Source organism: Mesoplodon densirostris, chromosome 3, assembly GCF_025265405.1.
Source record: "Mesoplodon densirostris isolate mMesDen1 chromosome 3, mMesDen1 primary haplotype, whole genome shotgun sequence".
NCBI lineage: Eukaryota > Metazoa > Chordata > Mammalia > Artiodactyla > Ziphiidae > Mesoplodon > Mesoplodon densirostris.
The window spans coordinates 96,616,830-96,642,070 of NC_082663.1; the positions used below are offsets into that span (position 1 = coordinate 96,616,830).

Here is a 25,241-nt window from a genome sequence, read left to right on the forward strand (position 1 = left end):
CCAGACTGCCATGGTTCATATTCCAGATTTTGCTAATTACTAACTGTGATATAGGCAGGTTTTTCTTAACCTCTCTAGGCCTCCCTTTCCTCATCTGTAAAATGGGAATAATATCCTTACTTCATAGGATTATTGCAAAGATGAAACGTGTCAATACAAGCAAAAGACTTATCACAGCATCTGGCACAAGGAAAGCATTCAATAAGTGTTAACCCATTGGGTTGGCCAAAAATTTCATTTGGTTAATGAATACGTTGTTCAGTTTAGTTCCTGGTGAAAATGAAAAATGTCTTTTTACTTAAAACCAAATGAACTTTTTGGCCAGCCCAATATATTACTGTTATTTCTCTGCTACTTTTGTACTTGTGCCTATGAACCAGAACATCCCCCATAACATTATAAAGGGGGAACAAAGTTGAGAAAACTTGGCAGTATACAACCAAAGGTTAATTTACCTAAAAACTAAGAGCCTTTTAGGGAATTGAAGGCTTAACTTCCTTTCACCAAAACTTTCAGTAAGAAAAGGAAAAGTAAGGTTTAAAGTGAGGTGTTTACAGGTTGTATTTCTCTTCTTTAACTTTCTTTCTTGGTCAGTCCCTGAGATGTTCCAATGAAATATCAAATAGATTATCACTCTCTTGCTACAAAACTATACTCCAAGCTGCAAGCTGATAAGGAGCTTCAAAAATATTTAAATCTTGACAGAAATAAGTGAAGTCAGTTTGTTGAAAGATTTTTTTATTCTACAAGAATTGATTGGTGCAATCCTGCAGAACCAACATTTTTAATTTAGAGAAATTTTTCTTTTCAAAAGTAAATGAAAACCCCCTTTGAATAATTTATATATCAATTTGTTTAATTCTTGAAAACAATAGTCATAGGGTCTGCTTTGTCCTAGTTAACCATAAATGTTACACAATTACAAACTGAAGCAAAAATGGATAGTACAGAGATTTAAATGAAATCTTTCAAAGAATAAAATTGCTTTTCAGTCCACTGTGTTTTCAAAGTTGATTTTCATCAAGCCAGGATGAAAGCTGTGAACCCCAAACCATTTGTTTCTTTAATAAAAAATGAATATTTAGATTATTAGCAAAGTAATATCTCAAAATGTATCTTCACACAGTCGGAATTTTAGTATAAACTTATATATCAAGTCCCTTTCCATTATTTATTCTACTTTAAAAATATATACAGCTAATGATGTTTAAATATGTATTCTGAGCCATATGTCCAAACGTAAATATTTGGGAAATTCAAACTGTTGCAACAAGTTATGAAAGGATTAAAGAAAAAAGATGAGCTACAAATTATATAGGGGAAGGGAGAAAAAAGTTCTTACTTAATATTCATGTCTAGGTAGATATGTATTTTCTAATTTTTATACACATACCTAGTTGAGTATAGGCAAGCCATCAAACTTTAACCAGTTACAAACAGACTAGACTGAGTCAGTACTATTTTCTACAACAGGTAACAGTGGTGATTTAAAAAATTTTAATATATCTCAATAGTTTCACCACAAGTTATCTGTGGTAACAGTCTTTAAATATCATGAAGTTTTGATAGGCACAGATTAAATAACTGCATTATCTATGCCAAATTCGGCACACTGATGATACCCAGCTCTGCTGAATTATGGTGTAACTATCTGAATACAACAGAGCAGACAGGCAACCAGAAAAGGACATTTAACATACTCCCATGTTTATCACTTTAACATCAGTGTTTAAAATTTGCAAATCTAGAGGGACACTTAAAAAGCTACAGGACAGCTCCAATACAAGAACCCCAATAGATAAATCTGCAGAATCTTAAACTTCAGTTCTTAATCCACTGGTATATATTGTTGAAGGAGTAGTTAGTTGGTCTTCAAAAATTTTAGAATTAAATGTCTGAAAATATGTCCATCCCTTGCTACACTGTAGTACTTGAAATTAGCAAGCAGGACAACCTGAATTCATTTTGCTCTTACATGCAGCAGTGTATATGCATCTTAAGACAGCTTAGAATTAAGAGTTAACTTCTAGTCAGTAGTGGTAAGTGACTAGAATTGCTATCCAATCAGTATTCTGTGGTACCACATATCAAAGTCCCAACAATATGACAGTCACGTTCAGCACTCATCACTTTTAGGTGGGGGATAGAAGCATGGCCAAAAGCAGTTGCAATTATTTTTTTTTTAACAGCATAAAAGCTTTAAACACAATTTTGCATCATCTTGTATTCTATTCTAGAATACTTGGGATCTTATTTCAATCAGCTCAATCTATGCAAGTTATAAAACACAAACACAGTCTAAACCCTATAGTCTACAGAAAATGCACTAATACTTGTTAAATGCAGTACAATCAATGAAGATTATCAAATAAGAAACACACACACGGCATTCTAAATTTTTAAATCATCTTAGGGCTGCTATCCAGAGATTGTACAAATTACATGTGCAAGACAAAAAAACAAAAAAAAGAAAGAAAGAAAAAAACCAAAGTAACTAACTTCTCAGTGCATCACACCCACTAGGATAAAATGTATGGCACTTTTATAATATTATATTACAACTCTCAATTTAAGCTGGGAGTGACTCAGACATTAAAGCCACATAAGAGCAAGAACTAGCCAATTCAAATGTTTAAAATGAAACAGATCACCTTTTTTCTTTGTAAAAGCACTGAAAATGTAATATGTGCAGCTAACTCACTAAAAGTCTTCTCATTTCATTTGCCCCCCATTGTAGTGTCTTAAATTATTCTGTAATTATTCTACCTGTTACAACAGTCTGACTTTTAAGGCCTGTGTAAACTCTATTATGTTATTGAAACATACTATTTTCTGTGTGGTAAAAATGTCTTTATGAAAAAAAATAACATATCTGGTTATAGATCATAGAATAAACCCAAACAATAAAAACGACATTTTCCAAGCTACTGAGATATAAATTAAACCATGATGTTATCAATTTAAAATTATATCAATATTAACTAACTAACATTTCTATGGTAGATTTTTTTCCTCATAAAATTAAACAGTGCAGAATAGGGCTTGGGCTACAGCTAATCACATCTGGTTTTCTTAAAAACAAAACTTTATTTCCTATAAACAACTGAAAGGTAATTTTCTTCCTCCACAACACATGTAGACATTAAATTGAAGGTTTTAGAAATCTCCACTACTTACAAGAAAAGTATTTTTAAATGGCTAAAAGGAACCAAAATACCAAATTAAAATACTTTAGGGTGCGAAGAGCAGATAGAAACAACCAAGAAAATAGTAGATCATTGTGTTGAATATTTATGAATAGCCCAAAATAAGTCCCAAAGTTTTTCTACCTTTACAAATAAAAAAAGGTGTCCTTTCCACAGCTTGGGGAATGCATCGTACATCCCTCCACAACAAGTATATGAGTAAGATTCTAAAAATGTTGCCAATATTAAGTTCTTCGGTACCTAAAATTAATTAGAGGACAGCAATATTACAGCGGCAATGGTGGATCAATTCTCAAAACGTAGTTACGATCCAACACGAGTTGTCGTGGTTCTTTTATCTGAGAAAAAGCTTTTCAGAAGAAATACCTGCCCTATGCTAACCACCAGAAGAATGAGGGCTTCTCCTACTGACCAATAGGCCACTCTTGTATTTAGATCCTCAGCTCGGCTTCGGCCTTGAGCCTCTCTCAAACGGAAATGAGTCTGATAGTCAATGACAGATTTCAGAGCTTCGTGAATTGAAACACAGGCAGATTCCATCTAAAGAGAAAGATTTTCAGTTAGTATGTTTTAATACTTTCTGTACAATCCATCTAGCATATTCATCTTTTCTTTTAATTTGATCTCAATTCCTCATCTGACTAACATTCTACTAAACTGGCACTCATTCATTCACTCATTCGTGTCAATGGTCCTGGCAAAGCAACGCTTCTACGCATTCTCACTAGGATGACTGGTAAGGCTAGAGATCCCATGAAGCAGCTGCTTGCCCCAAACTGGAACGTCCCAACTGTGGTATCTGTTAAGGTGGCAGATGGAACATGAAGCTAACAGTAGGAGAAATACTAAGCAGTTAAGGTTGGTAGCTACCAAGTTTCAAGGCCAGGTTTCTTAAAGAGGAAGAAATAGGAGGAAGGGAATGGCAGGTCAGGTCAAATTATAATTTGACCAATTATAATTATATGAATCAAAGTCCAAATATATACAAAAACAAATGAAATATGGCATAAAAGTAGATTGTTAGTCAAAGTTATTTCAACTATCTTAAAAGCAGTTGAAACTGAAAAGTGACGGGTCAGAGTAGGAATTTTTTTTTTCACATTTACCGCTTTGCTAAATAAGTCTTCTTCCTCATACCAGTCAATAAAACTAATATATATGTTCTCAATAGGACATAAGTTTCATTTTCACTGGGTAATGAGTTTGTAGGCCTTCATCTGATGATACCATAGCTTTTTCTAAATTACACTATCTGCTTGAGACAGGTTAAGAGTAATTTTTTTTGTTGTATACCAGTTTAATGTTTTTCTACTGCTGAAAACTTAATCCTGGTGATGAAATATATGCTTTATTATACTTATTTTACATCACAAACCATGTATTAGTTTTTTTTCAATTTTTGTTTGTTGTAATTTTAATAATAGACATTAGAAAATAACTTACTTAATAAAGCTCTACCAAAGTAAGTATGAAAGGAATAGTTATAAAAACATTTCATTAAAAGTTCCTTTAAAAAGTATGAGAGATGAAGAATGGCGCCCCTCACTGCCACCTGCGCTGGGCCTGCAGCAGCTCTTCTGTCCTGTGCTATGGACTCCACAGAAGAAACAGTGTTTTCTTTGCTGCTTTAACAGTGGAATTAGATGTTAAGTATGTTGACATCGGTGCCCAGTATCCTGGTGAGGTAAGGAACAAAAGATCTTGGAATGAAGAGACCTACAAGATGGCAGAGGAGTAAGACGCGGAGATCACCTTCCTCCCCACAAATACATAAAAAAATACATCTACACGTAGAACAGCTCCTACAGAACACCTACTGAATGCCTGCAGAAGACCTCAGACTTCCCAAAAGACAAGAAACCCCCCACATACCTGGGTAGGGCAAAAGAAAAAAGAAAAAACAGAGACAAAAGAATAGGGATGGGACCTGCACCTCTGGGAAGGAGCTATGAAGGAGGAAAAGTTTCCACACACTAGGAAGCCCCTTCACTGGTGGGGACAGCCCAGGGGGAAGCTTCGGAGCCACGGAGAAGAGCACAGCAACAGGGGTGCAAAGGGCGCCGGGGCAGGTGGGGGCTGGGAGCTGAGGCTCAGGCTTCGGAGGTCAGATCTCAGGGAGAGGACTGGGGTTGGCTGCGTGAACACAGCCTGAAGGGGGCTAGTGCACCACAGCTAGCTGGGAGGGAGTCCGGGAAAAGGTCTGGACCTGCCAGAGAGGCAAGAGACCATTGTTTCGAGGTGTGCGAGGAGAGGGGATTCAGAGTGCCGCCTAAATGAGCTTCAGAGACAGGTGTGAGCCGTGGCTATCAGCGTGGACCCCAGAGATGGGCATGAGACGCTAAGGGTGCTGCTGCAGCCACCAAGAAGCCTGTGTGCAAGCAAAGGTCACTATCCACACCTCCCCTCTTGGGAGGCTGTGCAGCCTGCCACTGCCAGAGTCCTGTGATCCAGGGACAACTTCCCTGGGAGAACACACGGCCTGCCTCAGGCAGCTGCAATGTTACACTGGCCTCTGCCACTGCAGGATTGCCCTGCAAACCAATTATGACTACCATACCCCTCCCTCTCCCCAGCGTGAGTGAGCAAGACAGCCTTAATCAGCTGCTGCTTTAACCCCATCCTGTCTGGGCGGGAACAGACACCGGAGGGCAACCTACACACAGAGGCGGGGCCAAAACCAAAGCTGAACCCCAGGAGCTGTGCGAACAAAGAAGAGAAAGGGAAATTTCTCTGTGCAGCCTCAGGAATAGCGAATTAAATCGCCACAATCAACTTGATGTACGCTGCATCTGTGGAATACCTGAATAGACAATGACTGTTCTCAAAATTGAGGCGGTGGACTTTGGGAGCAACTGTAGACTTGGGGTTTGCTTTCTGTGTCTGATTTGTTTTTGGTTTTATCTTTATCTTAGTTTTAGTGCTTGTTATCACTGCTGGATCTGTTTATTGGTTTGGTTGCTCTCTTTTATTTATTTTTATTAATTTTTAAAATTTTATTTTATTTTTATTCCTTTGTTTCTCTTTTTGTGAGGGTGTATGTGTATGCTTCTTTGTGTGTCTTTGTCTATTTAGGTTTGCTTTTACCATCTGGTTTGAGGTTCTACCTGTTAGGTTTTTCTCTCTTCCTTTTCTTCCAAGCTGTGTGGCTGCCAGGGTCTTGGTGCTCTGGCCGGGTGTCAGGCCTGAGCCTCCGAGGTGGGAGAGACAAGTCCAGGACACTGGATCACTAGAGACGTCCTAGCCCCATGTAATACCAACCGGCGAGAGCTCTCCCAGAGATGTCTGTCTCAACACTAAGAGCCAGCTCCACCCAACGGCCAGCAAGCTCCAGTGCCGGACACCCCATGCCAAACAACTAACAAGACAGGAACACAATGCCACCCATTAGCAGAGAAGCTGCCTAAAGTCATACTAAGTTCACAGACACGCCAAAACATACCACTGGACACAGCCCTGCCCACCAAAAGATCCAGCCCCACCCACCAGAGCACACGCACCACTCCCTTCCACCAGGAAGTCTACACAAGCCACTGAACGAATCTCACCCGCTGTGGGCAGACACCAAAAATAATGGGAACTACGGACCTGCAGCCTGCGAAAAGGAGACCCCAAACACAGTAAGTTAAACAAAATGAGAAGACAGAGAAACACACAGCAGATGAAGGAGCAAGGTAAAAACCCACCAGACCAAACAAATGAAGAGGAAACAGGCAGTCTACCTGAAAAACAATTCAGAGTAATGATAGTAAAGATGATCCACTATCTTGGAAATAGAATGAAGAAAATACAAGAAATGTTTAATGAGGACCTAGAAGAACTAAAAAGCAAGCAAACAATTATGAAGAGCACAATAAATGCAATTAAAAATATTCTTGAAGGAATCAATAGCAGAATAACTGAGGCAGAAGGACGGATAAGTGACCTGGAAGATAAAATAGTGGAAGTAACTGCCACAGAGCAGAATAAAGAAAAAAGAATGAAAAGAATTGAGGACAGTCTCAGAGATGTCTGGGATAACATTAAACGCACCAACATTTGAATTATAGGGGTCCCAGAAGGAGAAGAGAAAAAGAAAGAGTCTGAGAAAATATTTGAAGGGATTACAGTTGAAAACTTCCCTAACATTGGAAAGGAAAGAGTCAAACAAGTCCAGGAAGTGCAGAGAGTCCCATACAGGATAAATCCAAGGAGACACATGCCAAGACATATATTAATCCAACTAACGAAAATTAAATACAAAGAAAAATTATTAAAAGCAGCAAGGGAAAAGCAACAAATAACATACAGGGAATCCCCATAAGATTAACAGCTGATCTTTCAGCACAAACTCTGCAAGCCAGAAGGGAGTGGCAGGACATATTTAAAGTGATGAAAGGGAAAAACCTACAACCAAGATTACTCTACCCAGCAAGGATCTCATTCAGATTCGACAGAGAAATTAAAACCTTTATAGACAAGCAAAAGTTAAGAGAATTCAGCACCACCAAACCAGCTTTACAACAAATGCTAAAGGAAGTTCTCTAGGCAGGAAACAAAAGAGAAGGAAAAGACCTACAAAAACAAACCCAAAACAATCAAGAAAATGACAATAGGAACATACATATCGATAATTACCTTAAATGTAAATGGATTAAATGCCCCAACCAAAAGACACAGAACTGGCTGAATGGACACAAAAACAAAACCCGTATATATGCTGTCTACAAGAGACCCACTTCAGACCTAGGGACACATACAGACTGAAAGTGAGGGGATGGAAAAAGATATTCCATGCAAATGGAAATCACAAGAAAGGTGAACCAGCAATTCTCATATCAGACAAAATAGACTTTAAAATAAAAACTATTACAAGAGACAAAGAAGGAGACTACGTAATGATCAAGGGATCAATCCAAGAAGAAGATATAACAACTGTAAACATTTATGCACCCAACATAGGAGCACCTCAATACATAAGGCAAATGCTAACAGCCATAAAAGGGGAAATTGACAGTAACTACAAATCGACAGTAACTACAAATTATTGGAACTACTACAATAATATTAGGGGACTTTACACCCCACTTTCACCAATGGACAGATCATCCAAAATGAAAATAAACAAGGACACACAGCTTTAAATGAAACATTAGACCAGATGGACATAATTGACATTTATAGGACATTCCATTCAAAAATGACAGAATATACTTTCTTCTAAGTGCTCATGGAACATTCTCCAGGATAGATCATATCTTGGGTCACAAATCAGGCTTTGGTAAATTTAAGAAAACTGAAATCATATCAATTATCTTTTCCGACCACAACGCTATGAGACTACATATCAGTTACAGGACAAAAACTGTAAAAAGTACAAACACATGAAGGCTAAACAATACACTACTAAATAACCAAGAGATCACTGAAGAAATCAAAGAGGAAATCAAAAAATACCTAGAAACAAATGACAATGAAAACATGATGACCCAAAACCTATGGGATGCAGCAAAAACAGTTCTAAGAGGGAAGTTTATAGCAATACAATCCTACCTCAAGAAACAAGAAACAACTCAAGGAAACAACCCAACCTTACACCTAAAGCAGTTAGAGAAAGAAGAACAAAAAACCCCCAGAGTTAGCAGAAGAAATCATAAAGATCAGAAATAAATGAAAAAGAAATGAAGGAAACAAGAGCAAAGATAAATGAAAGTAAAAGCTGGTTCTTTGAGAAGATAAACAAAATTGATAAACCATTAGCCAGACTCATCAAGAAAAAAAAGGGGGAAGGCTAAATCAACAGAATGAGAAATGAAAAAAGAAGTAACAACTGACTCTGCAGAAACACAAAGGATCATGAGAGACTACTACAAGCAACTATATGCCAATAAAATGGACAACTTGGAAGAAATGGAAAAATTCTTAGAAAAATACAACCTTCGAAGACTGAACCAGGAAGAAATAGAAAATATGAACAGACCAATCACAAGCACTAAAATTGAAACTGTGATTAAAAATCTTCCAACAAACAAAAGCCCAGGACAGATGGCTTCACAGGTGAATTCTATCAAACAGTTAGAGAAAAGCTAATACCTATCCTTCTAAAACTCTTCCAAAATACAGTAGAGGGAGGAACACTCCCAAACTCATTCTACGAGGCCACCATCACCCTGATACCAAAACCAGAAAAAGATGTCACAAAGAAAGAAAACTACAGACCAATATCACTGACGAACATAGATGCAAAAATCCTCAACAAAATAGTAGCAAACAGAATCCAACAGCACATTAAAAGGATCATACAAAATGATCAAGTGGGATTTATCCCAGAAACACAAGGATTCTTCAGTATACACAAATCAATCAATGTGATACACCATATTAACAAACTGAAGAATAAAAACCATATGATAGGGCCTCCCTGGTGGCGCAGTGGTTAAGAGTCCGCCTGCCAATGCAGGGGATACGGGTTCGTGCCCCGGTCTGGGAGGATCCCATATGCCGCGGAGCGGCTGGGCCCGTGAGCCATGGCCGCTGGGCCTGCGCATCCGGAGCCTGTGCTCCGCAACGGGAGAGGCCACAACAGTGAGAGGCCCGCATACCGCAAAAAGAAAAAAAAAAAAAAACAAAAAACCATATGATAATCTCAATAGATGCACAAAAAGTTTTTGACAAAATTCAGCACCCATTTATGATACAAAGTCTCCAGAAAGTGGGCATAGAGGGAACCTACCTCAACATAATAAAGGCCATGTATTACAAACCCACAGCCAACATCATTCTCAATGTTAAAAAACTGAAACCATTTCCTCTAAGATCAGGAACAAGACAAGGTTGCCCAATCTCACCACCATTATTCAATAGAGTTTTGGAAGTTTTAGCCACAGCAATCAGAGAAGAAAAAGAAATAAAAGGAATCCAAATCAAAAAAGAAGAAGTGAAACTGTCACTGTTTGCAGATGACATGATACTATACACAGAGAATCCTAAAGATGCTACCAGAAAACTACTAGAGCTAATCAATGAATTTGGTAAAGTAGCAAGATACAAAATTAATGCACAAAAATCTCTTGCATTCCTATATACTAATGATGAAAAATCTGAAAGAGAAATTAAGGAAACACTCCCATTTACCACTGCAACAAAAAGAATAAAATACCTAGGAATAAACCTACCTAAGGAGACGACCTGTATGCAGAAAACTATAAGACACTGATGAAAGAAATTAAAGACAATACAAACAGGTGGAGAGATATACCATGTTCTTGGATTGGAAGAATCAATACTGTGAAAATGACTATATTATCTAAAGCAATCTACAGATTCAATGCAATCCCTATCAAACTACCAATGGCATTTTTCATAGAACTAGAACAAAAAAATTCACAATTTGTATGGAAACACAGAAGACCCTGGATAGCCAAAGCAATCTTGAGAAAGAAAAATGGAGCTGGAGGAATCAGGCTCCCTGACTTCAAACTATACTATAAAGCTACAGTAATCAAGACAGTATGGTACTGGCACAAGAACAGAAATATAGATCAACGGAACAGGATAGAAATACCAGAGATAAACCCATGCACATATGGTTACTTTATCTTTGATAAAGGAGACAAGGATATACAATGGAGAAAAGACAGCCTATTCAATAAGTGGTGCTGGGAAAACTGGACAGCTACATGTAAAAGAATGAAATTAGAACACTTCCTAACACCAAACACAAAAATAAACTCAAAGTTGATTAAAGAGCTAAACGTAAGGCCAGACACTTATATATAAAACTCTTAGAGGAAAACATAGGCAGAACACTCTATGACGTAAATCACAGCAACATCCTTTTTGACCCACCTCCTAGAGAAATGGAAATAAAACCAAAAATAAACAAATGGGACCTAATGAAACTGAAAAGCTTTTGCACAGCAAAGGAAACCATAAACAAGATGAAAAGACAACCCTCAGAATGGGAAAAAATATTTGCCAACGAAGCAACTGACAAAGGATTAATCTCCAAAATATACAAGCAGCTCATGCAGCTCAATATCAAAAAACAAACAACCCAATCCAAAAATGGGCAGAAGACCTAAACAGACATTTCGCCAAAGAAGATATACAAATGGCTAACAAGCACATGAAAGGATGCTCAACATCACTAATCATTAGAGAAATGCAAATCAAAACTACAATGAGGTATCACCTCACACTGGTCAGAATGGGCATCATCAAAAAATCTACAGACAATAAATGCTGGAGAGGGTGTGGAGAAAAGGGAACCCTCTTACACTGCTGGTGGGAATGTAAACTGATACAGCCGCTATGCAGAACAGTATGGAGGTTCCTTATAAAGCTAAAAATAGAACTATCATATGACCCAGCATATACCCTGGGCATATACCCTGGGAAAACCATAACTCAAAAAGACACACATGTACTCCAATGTTCACTGCAGCACTATTTACAACAGCCAGGTCATGGAAACAACCTAAATGTCCACTGACAAGATGAATGGATAAAAAGATGTGGTACATATACATAACGGAATATTACTCGGCCATAAAAAGGAATGAAATTGGACCATCTGTAGATGTGGATGGCCCTGGAGTCTGTCATACAGAGTGAAGTCAGTCAGAAAGAGAAAAATAAATATCACATATTAATCGATATATTCCACGCATATATGTGGAATCTAGAAAAATGGTACAGATGAACCTATTTCTAGGGCAGGAATAGAGATGCAGACGTAGAGAACAGACATGTGGACACAGCTGTGGGGGTTAGGGGGGAAGAACTGGGAGATTAGGTTCGACATAAATACACTACCATGTGTAAAACAGATAGCTAGTGGGAACCTGTGGTATAGCACAGGGAGTTCAGCTTGGTGTTCTGTGATGACCTAGAAGGGATGAGAGGTATGGGAGGGAGGTCCAAGAGGAGCAGATATATATATATATATATATATATATATATATATATACCCACACACACACATACAGCTGATTCACTCCGTTGTACAGCAGAAATTAACACAACAATTAAAAAAAAAAGAATAGAATAAAATGTGATACAAATAAAGGAGGTTAAGCGGTCCTAAAAGCATTTATCTATGTAGGTTTTTATCTACCTATCTATCTTGGCTACACCAGGTCTCAGTTGTGGCACGTGTGATCCTCGTTGCGACATGTGGGATCTTTTTTAGTTGCGGCATGCGGACTTCTTAGTTGTGACATGGCGTGCGGGCTTCTAAGTTGTGGCATGAGGGCTCCTCAGTTGCAGCATGCAAACTCTTAGTTGTGGCACGCATACGGGATCTAGTTCCCTGACCAGGGATTGAACCCGGGCCCTCTGCATTGGGAGCGTGGAGTCTTACCCACTGGACCACCAGGGAAGTCCCTGCTTAGGTTTTTAAAGCAAACTATCTTATTTTACAAATTAAAATTTATGAAGGTTAAGTTATAAACAATGGCCCCAAAGAAAAATCTTTTTACAAAGTGCTGTTCACACATGATGCTAAAATAAAGAGAACATTTCTAAAAATAAGAACATTTGAACACATCTTATTAATGCTTACAATAGGTTTATAAATTAAGGCTCTTACACATTCTTAAAATCTGCCTCTATCACTACATGAGTTTGGCCAAGAGACTACCTGGAACCTGGAAACAATGAAATCCAATTTAAGTTTTTAACAAGAAAGTGATAAATAATTCCTTTGAATACTAAACTATCTTTTAGACATACTCTAAGCTCACAATGTATCTGAACTAGAAATAAAACAGCCCTTCTCATCACCTGAGCAGTATTTGTTCACTGACTCTAAATTTCTTTTTCTATCTTTCCCTCATTAAGCTATTCTTCAAAATAAAACCCAATTTAGTTACCTTAACTATTTTTGTTAGATGACTTACTATTAATCTTTACTACTTTACCTTCAGTTACAGCAAAAGTTACTGTAACAGCAGTTTGAGTAACACTTAATACTGGTATAAAAGTATATATATATTAATTAAGGCATCATTTTTGCTTCCAGTTATACCAACCTGCTAAGTTATGGTAGCAACATTCCTCCATGAATTACAGAAAATGCTTCATAATGCTGGAGTACTGTTTAGACTCTTAAGCTTCCTTTGCCATTGATGTTTCTACCTAAGTGACCCCCCTATTTTAATGTCTATTTTCTTTTCATAAAATCCTTTAACATTGTTCTTCACTAAAAAAGTCTGAAGTTCTCTGTGAAATGCCTAATCTACTGTAAGAGTTAAGATACTTCTTAAAGGTTGTGTTAAAGTCACAAAATTCTGTGTTCCATCAATGAGTTAATGGATATTAAATTATGCTTTTTTTCCCTTTAAACGTATCAATGTTGTGTTACTGACTTTTTATTACCTGGGTAAGAGCACTGACTCGGTTCTCACTAGGAAACAAAGGTGGGTCTTCTCCAACTTGAAAATCAAAATACACGGTTTTATGTGTGAAAGTAGAAAATTCATTGCTGAAGCAAAATTTGTATGTCCCATTTTTGGAGGCTGTGAAGGTAAAACTATCATACTGCTTCTTCATCTCTTTGTATAACACATTACCATCAGGATCTTCTAATCGACAATCTACATCATAGTGACCACCAGTAATCACCTACAAAAGAGAAAAAAACAAACAAAAAATGAAGAGATCACTGCAACTAACAAGTTTGAGAAGTCAACCAGGTTTCCTGTTAAAATGGCTATAAGGTTTTTTTACCATCACAGGCAATTTTACATTTCTTTTTTTTTTTTTTCTTTGCGGTATGCATGCCTCTCACTGTTGTGGCCTCTCCTGTTGTGGAGCACAGGCTCCGGACGCGCAGGCTCAGTGGCCATGGCTCACGGGCCCAGCCGCTCCGCGGCATGTGGGATCTTCCCAGACCGGGGCACGTACCCGTGTCCCCTGCATCGGCAGGCGGACTCTCAACCACTGCGCCACCAGGGAAGCCCCATTTCTTGATTTCTACCAGTGGATGGAACTTGGGAGGCAGATTTCAGTTCAACTAAAGCTTTACAGAAACTGAACAAATTTCCTCATGACAAGAGAGAGGGAACTAACCAACAAGCCAGACAACTGTTCTAGTTACTAGAGGCCTCTTACATCACTTAATTCTCCCAACAACCCTACAAGACAGTATTTTTCCCTCAATTTGACAAACTGAGAAACTGAGTTAAAATAAGTAAGCTACCCAAGATTTTTCACCTAGTAAGAGGTTGAATGCCAAATTCATACTCTTGACCCTTAAGCTTACTACCATGTAATATTTTCCTTCCCAAAATTTTTTCATCTAGTTTCCTATTAGCATCATCCAAGCACTCTCAGATAGTACAGTGAAGCACTTAAGTAGGTCAGTCCTTAGCCTAACACCCCACGCATACTTCTTTTATAGAACTTAAACTCATTTTACTGCCAAATTACAAACAGACTGTGTTTCTTAAGTTCTTTTATAGGTCAGTTATATGGAATTTGATACATACTTTGTTTTGAATTACATTTTGAGCAGAATAGACTTGTGGCCTGTTCCAAGAGCGTATCATTATTTACAAACTTGTTTCCAAGAGAAACATAAATGATTAAACTACATTGTTTTAACCCCTGTGATTAAAGCAAAACCAAAACGAACAACACGAAAGCAAATAAATGTTTTGTTCCTCTGCACAGTCTGTGTTTAAGGGAAAGCATTTGAAAGGAAAGCCAGGGGTAGGTGAAACGCTTCTGAAGAGGAATTTGGAGCTATTTTCAAAAGCTTATGCTTAATCAGTTACAATTTGAGCCATTTGAGTTATACAAATGAAGAAAAGAGGGAGACATTTTCCCTGAGGTTACTTGGCAAGCATAAGAGAGGAAGAAGGAAAAGGATTAAAGAGGAGAAAAAACTCCTTATATGAGAAAACACTGACTGGGGAAAAGAGGGAGAGGAGACAGGAAAAGAAACATAGGGTGCCTGTATCCACTTGAGGTAATGAGGAAGAGACATTGGGTTTGGGGGTTTCCAACCACCATGAGATATATTTTCAAGCTTGAACCCTCTGGGTTAGCATAATATTGACATTCTACATTTGTGGAACACAGGGATCAAACTTTGGACTTCAGAGAAGATTGATTATTTATATGACCTTTTGTCACTAAAGAGATACGATAAATAACTGAACTATGTTAAAAGATCATTTTGATAATTAAAGGAAATATAACTAGGCACTTAGGAAACCGTAAAATACGCAAATATTAACATACAGATATAACGTTTGACATAAAAACACTGTCTTATCAATTGGGCATTTACCCCTCCCCACCAAAAGTCGACAACCTTTCTTCTAGGTGAAATAATGACTTCATTTTATATACCCAATTATTCATACTTAACCATAGTACTTTGAATAATCAAAACATACAAACAAAAATATAGAACCAGAACTGATCATCATGCCACTTTTCTTCTATCAAACTTTAAAACAAATAATCTTACTTCAGATAAAAATCGCCCTTAAAACCTATCTGGTCACGTAAGAAAGAAACTGGGGATCATCTCAAATTATGTGTCTACCTGTCTGTCCAGTTAGTCACAGAAACCTCTCGATATTATTGCCTCTCTCAAATTCACCCCATCTCTTCCATTCCCAATCCACAATCCAGATGGGACTATTGGCTCAACTTCCTAAAAGGTCTTCCCATAATCCAATCTCTCCTCCCTCTAGTCCAGGGTTCCTTAACCTCAGTAATTAGATTATCTGGGGCTGGGTAAGTCTTTCTTTCAGGGGGCTGTGTTGCCCTGAGCACCGTAGCATATTTAGCATCTCGTCTCTAACCACTAGATGACAGTAACGCCTCCCTCCCCACAGGTCTCAAAACCTTTTGATAATTCCTGTGGCCTACAGAAAAATCCAAACCTGTTAACAACAGCAAACCACACCCCTGTACCTCCTCAAGGAAGTCTCAGCATCTTTTACACCCTTTCTCACTCTGTGTTCCAAAAATACCAGAATGCCAGAAATTCTCTGAACAAGTCTCTGCTCTACATCTGCACTAATAGTGACAAATTACATGGGGTTTGTTTGCTGAAGAAGAATCACAGGACCCAGAATGACTATGCTCATAAATCTACAGTTTATGAGAGGGAGAGAATACAATATAAGACATCACAGCCAAAAGCTGTCTCACAGCAAGAGGACAGAAGAGATCAGATATGGGCTCCTTTGTTCTCCCTCTGTGAGGGATGTGGCCAGAAATATACCCTCTCAGATCAGGAACCACCCAAGTGTGCAAGGAACACCTTGGAATCAGTGAGCCCAAAGTAGAGTCTTGACTGGGTCTTTTTATATTTTGCTTTTCACATAAGCATACTTTTGTCGTGTAACTATTCTCAGTAGCAGACTCCCTGGGGGGTCTCACTGAGACCAGGTACAAATCATCAATCTCACTGTCATCAATGAACAATGCTGACAAACTGGCACAAACCTCCCCCCTAAAGCCCTCAGACCCACAGTTACAAAGCAACACTATGATTCAGTATTTTCAGTGCCGACTCAGGTTAATTTTCAGGCTTGCTGGAATTAAGTCTCATAAACATAACATATCTGCTGAGGAAGTCCCTCCCCCTTCTGCCACCCTGTAGAGTAACTTCTATTTATCCCTCTAGACTCAGCTCATACATCAGACCCTCAGCTAAATTTCCCCTGATGATCCTCCGTCGTCAGCCAGCACTATACCTAGTGTGTACTTTCATTATTGCATTTAACATTACATGACTATGTGCCTATGTAAGGTCCCTGAGGTCAAGTTCAGCCTTATTTGTCTTTGGGAGGTAGTAAAATTAAGTGGTTAAGAGCTTAACCTGGGAGGGAGGGAGACGCAAGAGGGAAGAGATATGAGGATATATGTATACGTATAGCTGATTCACTTTGTTATAAAGCAGAAACTAACACTCCATTGTAAAGCAATTATACTCCAATAAAGATGTTAAAAAAAAAAAAAAGAACTTAACCTGGAACTTCATACTGATTCTGCTACCTGTTACATTTTGTAACCTTGGGTCTCAACTTACCGAAGCCTCAGTTTCTTCATCAGTAAAAAAATAATAAAAACTCTCTAATAAACCCATCTCATATCGAGTTGTCCTGAGAATTAAGTAATACACCTGAAATGCTTGCTATACTGTCTGCCACATAATAAACGCTTATTTTTTAGCCCGCAAGAGTAGTATAGTAGTACTCTCACCAACAAGCACAGCACCTGCACGTAGAAGTCAAGAAATGTTTGTTAAATTCAAACAAATAAAATTTTCACTGACACTTTATATTACAATTATTGCTATCATCTTTTCTGTCTCCTGGTCCTAACCCATGAAGTTAAGCAAGCCTAAGAGTCATCCTTGGCCTCCCTCCCTCCCTCACTGTAGCCAAATCATCACCAAGTTCTGTTGCTTTTACCTAAAAAGTATCTCCCATCCTTTCACTTTTCTCCTTCCCCAGTGCTACCACCCTAGTCTCAGCCTGGACCACTACAATAGCCTCCTAATCAGTTTTCTACATCTACTTGGCAACACTCCATAATACCTTCTCTGCCTGCACAAGTTAATATCCGTACAGCTACCAAGAATACTTAGAACTTGTCACTGCACTGCTTACAACCCTATGATGGCTTCTCATACTCTTAGGAAAAACTAAAATCCTTTACCCGGCCAGCTGGGCACTACATGGTCTGGCCCCTGCTGACCTTCCTTCTTCTGGCTCCTTATTCCCAGCTGTAGTGGACCTCTCTGTGTTCTTCAAACTCCCAGTCACTGTTACTACAGTGACCTTGCAAAGGCCATTCCCTCTTCCCCCTCACCAAAGCATTTACAACTCATCTTTTACAGTTCAGCATCAAATCACTTCCTAAAGGAAGCCTTCACAGATTCCAATGACCAGACCGTATATCACCTATTCTCTGCTCTTAAAGCACAATTCTGATGAATGAACAGGTACTAATTAAGAAAAGAACCGTAGGATGGGTAAGGACTCAAGGGTGATGGCAGCGACCCTAGCTATTTTGTTCACTTCTCTCTCACCAGCACCTAGTACTCAACAGCTGTTCAAACACATTAAGTCTACCAACAAAAAAAGAAACAGTAAAGACTGTTCTAACCAATTTAAGAAACTACGTTCTGTTAAATAGGCACTTTTTATATAATCCCCCAAATGAAAAGGGGCCTCTCATTTATCACAGCAATTCCTTCTACAAATCCTTTGGCAGATGGTCATCTCTTCCAACGACAGGGACCACATTAACCAATAATCCTAGTATCAATGGAAAAACTGAAAAGCAATGGAGTTAGATATCGGCAGCACTTGAAATCTGATTAAAGTGGAGGTGCGGATTAGACAGCGGCGGACTGACGTTGGGCACTATGAACAGGAATACATTTCTTTTTTAAAGGAAACTCTTAAAGAAGGAAGTTCAAAATGAAGGCCATTAGAGAAAAGACGGAACAATCACAGCCACAGGAAGCATTTCTGGCATTTATATACCTTAACATCTGGTCTTAAATGTCTAATGCGCAAGGTTTCGGACAGGAAAGCCAAATGGCCTGCATCAGCTACCTAGATGTGATTCCTGAATCGGCCAAAGAATGAGAAAACAGCCTCGACCCTGGAACCGCGAGCTGGGGCCCGCGACCGCCTGAGCCCGTAGTACCTGGAACTCGAGAGTGCACTTGGTGCCCTGCGTGATGTCCTCGTAGAAACACTGCTTGGCATTGTCGGGCAGCTCGAACGTGATCTCAGAGGCGCCGCAGGGCCCCGGCACCAGCAACAGCAGCAGCGCGAGCAGCCTACAGCCCCAACGGCCCGCGGCGGCAGCCCAGCGCTGCGCGGACCCCAGCCGGGGCATCCCGAAGCGGCGGCGGCGGCCTCAACCGAGCTGCGGGGAGACGCGGGGTCAGGTCTGCACGGACTCACGGCGCGCGGCAGGCCTCACCCCAAACGGCACCGCGAAGACGCACCGCAGAGCTGCTCCGAGCCCCAAGAGATTCGAGATGCGCAGCCGGTCGCTGGTCACGGGGTAGGGGTGCTGAGTGACCAGGGCCTAGACGCCAGAACGAGCTGGGGAGCGCAGATAAAGACGGCAGAAAACAAGCGGAAAAGACTCGAGATAGCCGGAAGCTGGGACAAGAGACTGGGGAAAGAGGCGGGGCCTGAGGCACCTGCTCCAGCGACCCGGATGTGCTCTCCCCAGGCCGCGGGGAGAGACGTTGGAGTGTGTACGTGGAAGCTCGCAAGGCGTCAGCTAGGCCTCCGACAGCGCCTGGGCCGAGAGGCGTGGCCAGCATGGTGAACGTGGCGGGGCGGGGCCAGGAGAAGGGGTGTGGCCTGTGGTAGGAGCTGCTAGCCTGTGAGTGTTTCTGCGAGAGCTAGGCGCTGGGGAGGCTCAGAGGGAGTGATGAAGAGCCAATATTGCTCTAGAGGGCTAATCACGGGTGGTAGAGCGCTTTGCAATTTGCAGAGACTTTTCTTGTAAATAATGTTTGGGGGGAAGCAGCTTTGCTAGGAGCGCGAATTCTGTGACCACCAGACTGCAGGAGTTCTAATCCCTACTCTGCTGGTTACTGGCTGTGTGACCTTAGACCAGCTGCTTAACCTCTCTGCTTCAATCTTTGAATCTGAAAAATGAGAAAAATAATAGTACGTAACCCAGAGGGATACTACAAGGCTTCACTATTTGAAAAAAGCCCTAGAAGAGTGGTTGTCGTACAGGAAGCATCATACCGTAAGCATGTACGTAGGAGCCAGGCAGGGAAGTCAGAGGGTGGTGGGAAGGCCGGGTGGGGAGGTGGAGGTGTTTGATGAGGGGGGTGATGAAGGACCTTTAATGGCCTCAGGTGCCCAAAGCCTCTGCAGGGGGAAAGGAGCCCCCAGGAGATGAGATTTGGGGGAGATTGCACCTTCCTGAGACCAAGTGAAGCAGAGTAGGACCCTATGGGGCCTTCCCAGGACAGACAACCCCATGCCCTAACTGCCCAACAGTGCCATGTCCTCAGCCTGCCTTTTGTCTGTAGAAAAACTTTAGTCAAAGAATAAATTTAATCAAGAAGTGAAAAACTGCAGAAGCAAAAGAAAACCGTCAAACAAGACAGAACAGCCATAGTCATTAAACAATGTCAAGGACATTTAGTTCCTTCTCAAGGGCTATAGATAATATTCTGAGTCATATCCTTTGAGCAGCTGTCTTGTAGAGAATGAAATCCCCACCAGGTGGAAGAAATTAACTACATGATGACCAGACTGTAGCCATGACATAAGCTACCACAATTCCGAGAACTGGCCTCAAAGAAATGGGAGCAAACTGGCCTCAAAGAAATGGGAACAAACTGGCCTCAAAGAAATGGGAACTGAAGACTAACTGTACTTAAAACAATCGAGGTGACACTGGTCAGACCAATGCATGACTAATTGCAGGACAACTGTCAGAGGTGACTGTGCTGTTTCCGCATGTAGCCCCCTCCCTCCACCTATACACACCTGAAACTCCCCTTTAAAAGGTCTTGCACACTGATTGATTGTCAGTGGAGAGTTGACCTTCGGAGGCTGCCGGCCTCTGAAATAAAGCAAACTTTCCTTTCCAACCAATCTTGCCCCTCGATTATTGGCTTTCGAGTGGCAAGCAGCTGAACCTCACTTTCGGTAACGCTAGGCCAGAAAAAGAAGTTGGGTTTTTTGTGTGTCTGTAAGTGGAAAGAAGACTGAATTTCAAAATAGAAAGCTTGGGTTCTATTTTCTAACTCTTGACTCTTGGCAAGAAACATTGCTCTTTTAAACCTCCATTTCTTCATGCATCAAGTGGCAATACAAAGAAAGAATGAATGAATGAATAAGATTAAGACCATAATGCAATACAGTACACACCAGCAGAGAGGCAGATAGACAAATTTTTAAAAATACAACAATACCAGATGTTGGCGAGCAAATAGGACAACCAGATCCCTCATACATCGCTGGTGGAAATGTAAATTGGCCCAACGGCTTTGGAAAACAATGTGGCATTATCTAATAAAGTGGAAGATACATATATGGCCTAGAAATTCCACTTTGCATACACTTTAAAGTATGTACTTTGCAGCAGTGGTTCTCAAAGTGTGCTCCAAAGACCTTTGGGAGACTTTGAAACCCCTTCAGAGGATCTGAGATTATCTACGGGAGGTTGGATTTCCATCATACATCTCAACCAAAACAACATACAACATATCGAATGTAAAAGCAGATGAGCACCCAGCTTCTTGTATGAATCTAGATATTAAAGAAATTCACACAAATGTAAAGCAATGTGACCCTTATCACTAAATTTTCATTTGGACAATATTTCTCTTTTTCATGTTAAAATGTGTTATCTATGTTAACATAGGTAGTAGGTGAAATTGTGTACCCCAAAAAAACATATGTCCAAATCCTAACTTCCAGACCCTGTGAATTCGACCTTACTTGGAAATAGGGTTTTTGAAATATAATTAAGTTAAGCATATCAAGATGCAATCATCTTGGATTTAGAGTGGACCCTAAATCCAGTGACTGGTGTCCTTATAAGAGAAAGGAGAGGGAGAACTGAGACACACAAACACAGACACACAGGGAGAATGCCACGTGAAGACAAAAAGATTGGAGTGATGCATCTAAAAGCCAAGGAATGCCAAGGATTGCCCACAGCCACCAGCAGATAGGAGAAAGGCATGGAACAGATTCTCCCTCAGAGCCCTCCAGAAGGAACTGACCTGGAAATACTTTAATTTCAGACTTCTGGCCTCCTCAACTGTGAGAGAATACTTTTCTGTTGTTTTAAAACACCACATTAGTGGAAGTTTGTTATGGCAGTCTCAGGAAATGAATATAACACGTAATGGGTTTATTATTGTTATTTTATTTGTTTATTTTTAATTGAAGTATACTTGATGTACAAATTATGTCAGTTTCAGGTGCAATATAATACTCTGACAATCAAGTACATTGCAAAATGATCACCACACATCCAGTAACCATTTGTCACCATACAAAATTGTTACAGTATTATTGACTATACTCCCTATGCTGTTTATTACATCCCAATGACTCATTTATTTTATAACTGGAAGTTTGTGTCTCTTAATCCCCTTCACCTATTTCATCCAACAGCCACCTACCTCCCCTCTGGCAACCACCAGTTTGTATTTTGTATCTATGTCTGTTTCTGTTTCATTTGTTCCTTTGTTTTGTTTTTAGATTCCACATATAAGTGAGATCATATAGTACTTGTGTTTCTCTGACTTATTTCATTTAGATGACTACCCTCTAGGTCCATCCATATTGTTGCAAATGGCACAATTTCTTTTTTATGGCTAATATTCCATTGTGTATATATTGTTGTTATTTTAAATAAATTATTCAATAAATATTTTCTCTCAAATCTCTATAAATTTTTCATTAAATAATTTTTATTAATTTATTTTATTTTATCTGATTTTTAAGATTCTGGAATCAAAAATTTGAGAACCACTTATGCACAGGTATACCATGATGCATATGCAAGAATACTTAAAGCCAAAGTCTAATAATAGTCCCAAACTGGAAACAGCACAAATATCCATAAATTTGAGTGCAGTCTGAAATGCAACATTACATAGCAATGAAAATGAACAGATTATAGCTACACAGGACAACATGGGGGAATCTTATAAACACAATGAAAAAGAAACTAGGCAAAAAAAAGAAATCATATAGAACATAAAGGCTGACATCAGGCAAAACTAAATGATACTGTTTCCCCTAATACACAGTGAAACTATCCAAAGAAGCAAGGGAATGATTATCTCAGAAGTCAGGATAGTGGGGAAGGATAGGGTGATAGGTGAGAAGCAACACTGGGTGGAGAATGGGGCAACTTCTTTGGTGTTGGCAATGATCATTTTCATAGCCTAGGGGGTGGTTACATATATTTTCACTTTATAATTACTTGTTAAACTTATTTATTTTTATATGCTTTTCTGCATGTGTGTTATATTTCACAATAAAAGAAGGAAAACTTAATATGCTGGATGCATCAGTTAGCCATTATTGTGGTAAAAAACACCTCAGAAAGTGTGGCTTAAACCATATGTATTTATTACTGCTCGAGAGACTGTAGGTCAGCTGATGGGTCTGCTCTCAGGTGGGCTCAAGCATCGTCTCTGGTCAGCTGGGGGTTGGGTAGGCAGCTGTGCTTATCTTGGTTGGGTTTGCTCTTATTCGGGTGGGGTAGCTGGTTATAGGTTGGTCTAGAATGGCCTTGGCTAGGACAACTGGGCTCCCCTCTGTGTAGTAGTCTCTCATACTCCAGCAGGCTAGCCCTGGACGGTGCACGTGGCAGTTACAGAGTTCCGAGAGAATGTGCAAGGCTTCTAGGGGCCTAGGCTCAGAAATGGGTCCTGTCACTTTTGCTTCATTCTATTAACCAAAGCCAATCACAAGGCCAACCCAGATTCAAGGAACAGGGAGGAACTGCAAAGACATTGTGTCAGTCAGGGCTCCATTAAAAGAAGCAGGACCACTAGCAGAAAAAACGACAATAACAAATATATAAATGAGTGTGTGTGTGTGTGTATGTGTGTATATATATATTTATATATGTATATATATTTGATATTGAATATAAATATATTTAATATTTCTATAAATGTAAATATATGTGTGTAGACATATAAGATAAGGAGTTGACTCTAGGAATTTGACTTTATTAATTGTGGGAGTGGGTTAAACAGTCTATGGGAGGCTGCGGCTTCTTTGTCTGGTTCTGGAGCCTGAAGTCTGTAGATAAAGCAGTCAAAAAGGAAAGATGGATATGAAGTGCAAAAAGAAACTGGGCCTGTGAGGATGGGCCACAACCTACATCACTTTCTCACTCTCTCCAAGCGTCCGATTCCAGTGATGGGGGATCTGCAGGAAAAGCTGGTGTTCTTTACGCACCTGGCTCAGAATCAGAGAAGATTCAGGTGTAAAAAGGGATATCGTGGCTGCTTCATCCCTTCTGTCTTTCAGAATGTCTCTTGTGGTTCACTAACCTCAACTATGTAGGGAATGGAATTCTAGGAAAGACTAGTTCTACTTCAGCTAATTGAATACAAATCCACCATATGCATTTTGCAAAAGTGTTGGGGGAGGTAGGTATGAGAGAAGAATTTTGTTGATTTTTGCAATCAATCTACTCCACTGGATAAAGACAGAAAATGAAGAAATCTATATTCTTGTCCTTGGAAGTTTTATAACCCCAGTAAATTTCATCTACTATGAAATTTCACAGTAGAAATTTCATAATTTCTACTTCTAGAAAGTAGAAATTTAATTGTGTTCCAGATTTTTAGTTTATCTTTTCACTTCTCAGGATTAATCTAAGAATCAGAAAGAGTATATATGTGAAAAAGCTTCATAAAATACACAAATTAATATCATCTTTATGTCAGGTATACCTCCTTACTAGGGACTACAAAATATTATTTTAAAAAATTAACCATGATTTGTTTAGCTTACGGTGATAACACAGCAATGCAAATTTTGACTCAAACATAGTCTTTGAGCCTACATAACGTAGGAAGTATAATGTAGTGTAAGCTTGGGGAAATGACCTACTCTTTCTGATACCTAATTTCTTCATCCATAAAAAGGAGGTAATTATACCTATTTTGTAGGTGGCTGAGAGGACTGAATGAGATGAGATAATATCCATAACAGTGCATGAAATGCAGTAGAGATTCTCTATATAATTCTCCTTCAAAAGGTTACTATTAAAAAAACCCTTCATTTTTCTTATTACTCCTATAGATGGGGGACTCCTCTTATTTCTGTATGTTAAAGTATTAGATCAGATTAAGTAATTAGATTAGAAATAACATAAATCTAAAATCAAAGTTTCAAATGACAAGGTTTAAGGCAGAGGGAAGGGACATTGCTGTGACCTCCTTGGCGTCAGCGTCAGATACAGATCAGGGAAGCTCTAGGATTAAGCATTTGGCCTCGTAGAGATGAAGATGGCGGTTTAGGCAGCCCCTGACATAAGGGAGCAGGGACCAAA

General features: G+C 39.4%; 1 protein-coding gene across 3 annotated transcripts in view; it reads right to left on the reverse strand.

Moving 5' to 3' along the window:
• Window positions 1–721: 721 nt before the first annotated feature.
• TMED7 (transmembrane p24 trafficking protein 7) overlaps window positions 722–25,241 on the reverse strand; it is a 139,713-nt gene continuing 115,193 nt past the window's right edge. The window contains exons 1-4 of one of the 3 annotated variants that reach the window (XM_060093267.1): window positions 19,177–19,383; window positions 18,870–19,094; window positions 13,563–13,808; window positions 722–3,746 (exon numbers count right to left, since the gene is read on the reverse strand). In XM_060093267.1, the coding sequence (XP_059949250.1) occupies window positions 3,510–3,746; window positions 13,563–13,808; window positions 18,870–19,064 (678 nt within the window). In that variant the 5' untranslated portion in view covers window positions 19,065–19,094; window positions 19,177–19,383 and the 3' untranslated portion in view covers window positions 722–3,509. Of the gene's footprint in view, window positions 3,747–4,667; window positions 4,883–13,562; window positions 13,809–18,869; window positions 19,397–25,241 lie in introns of those variants that run through there. The other 2 variants (XM_060093269.1, XM_060093268.1) reach the window with 2 other exon arrangements.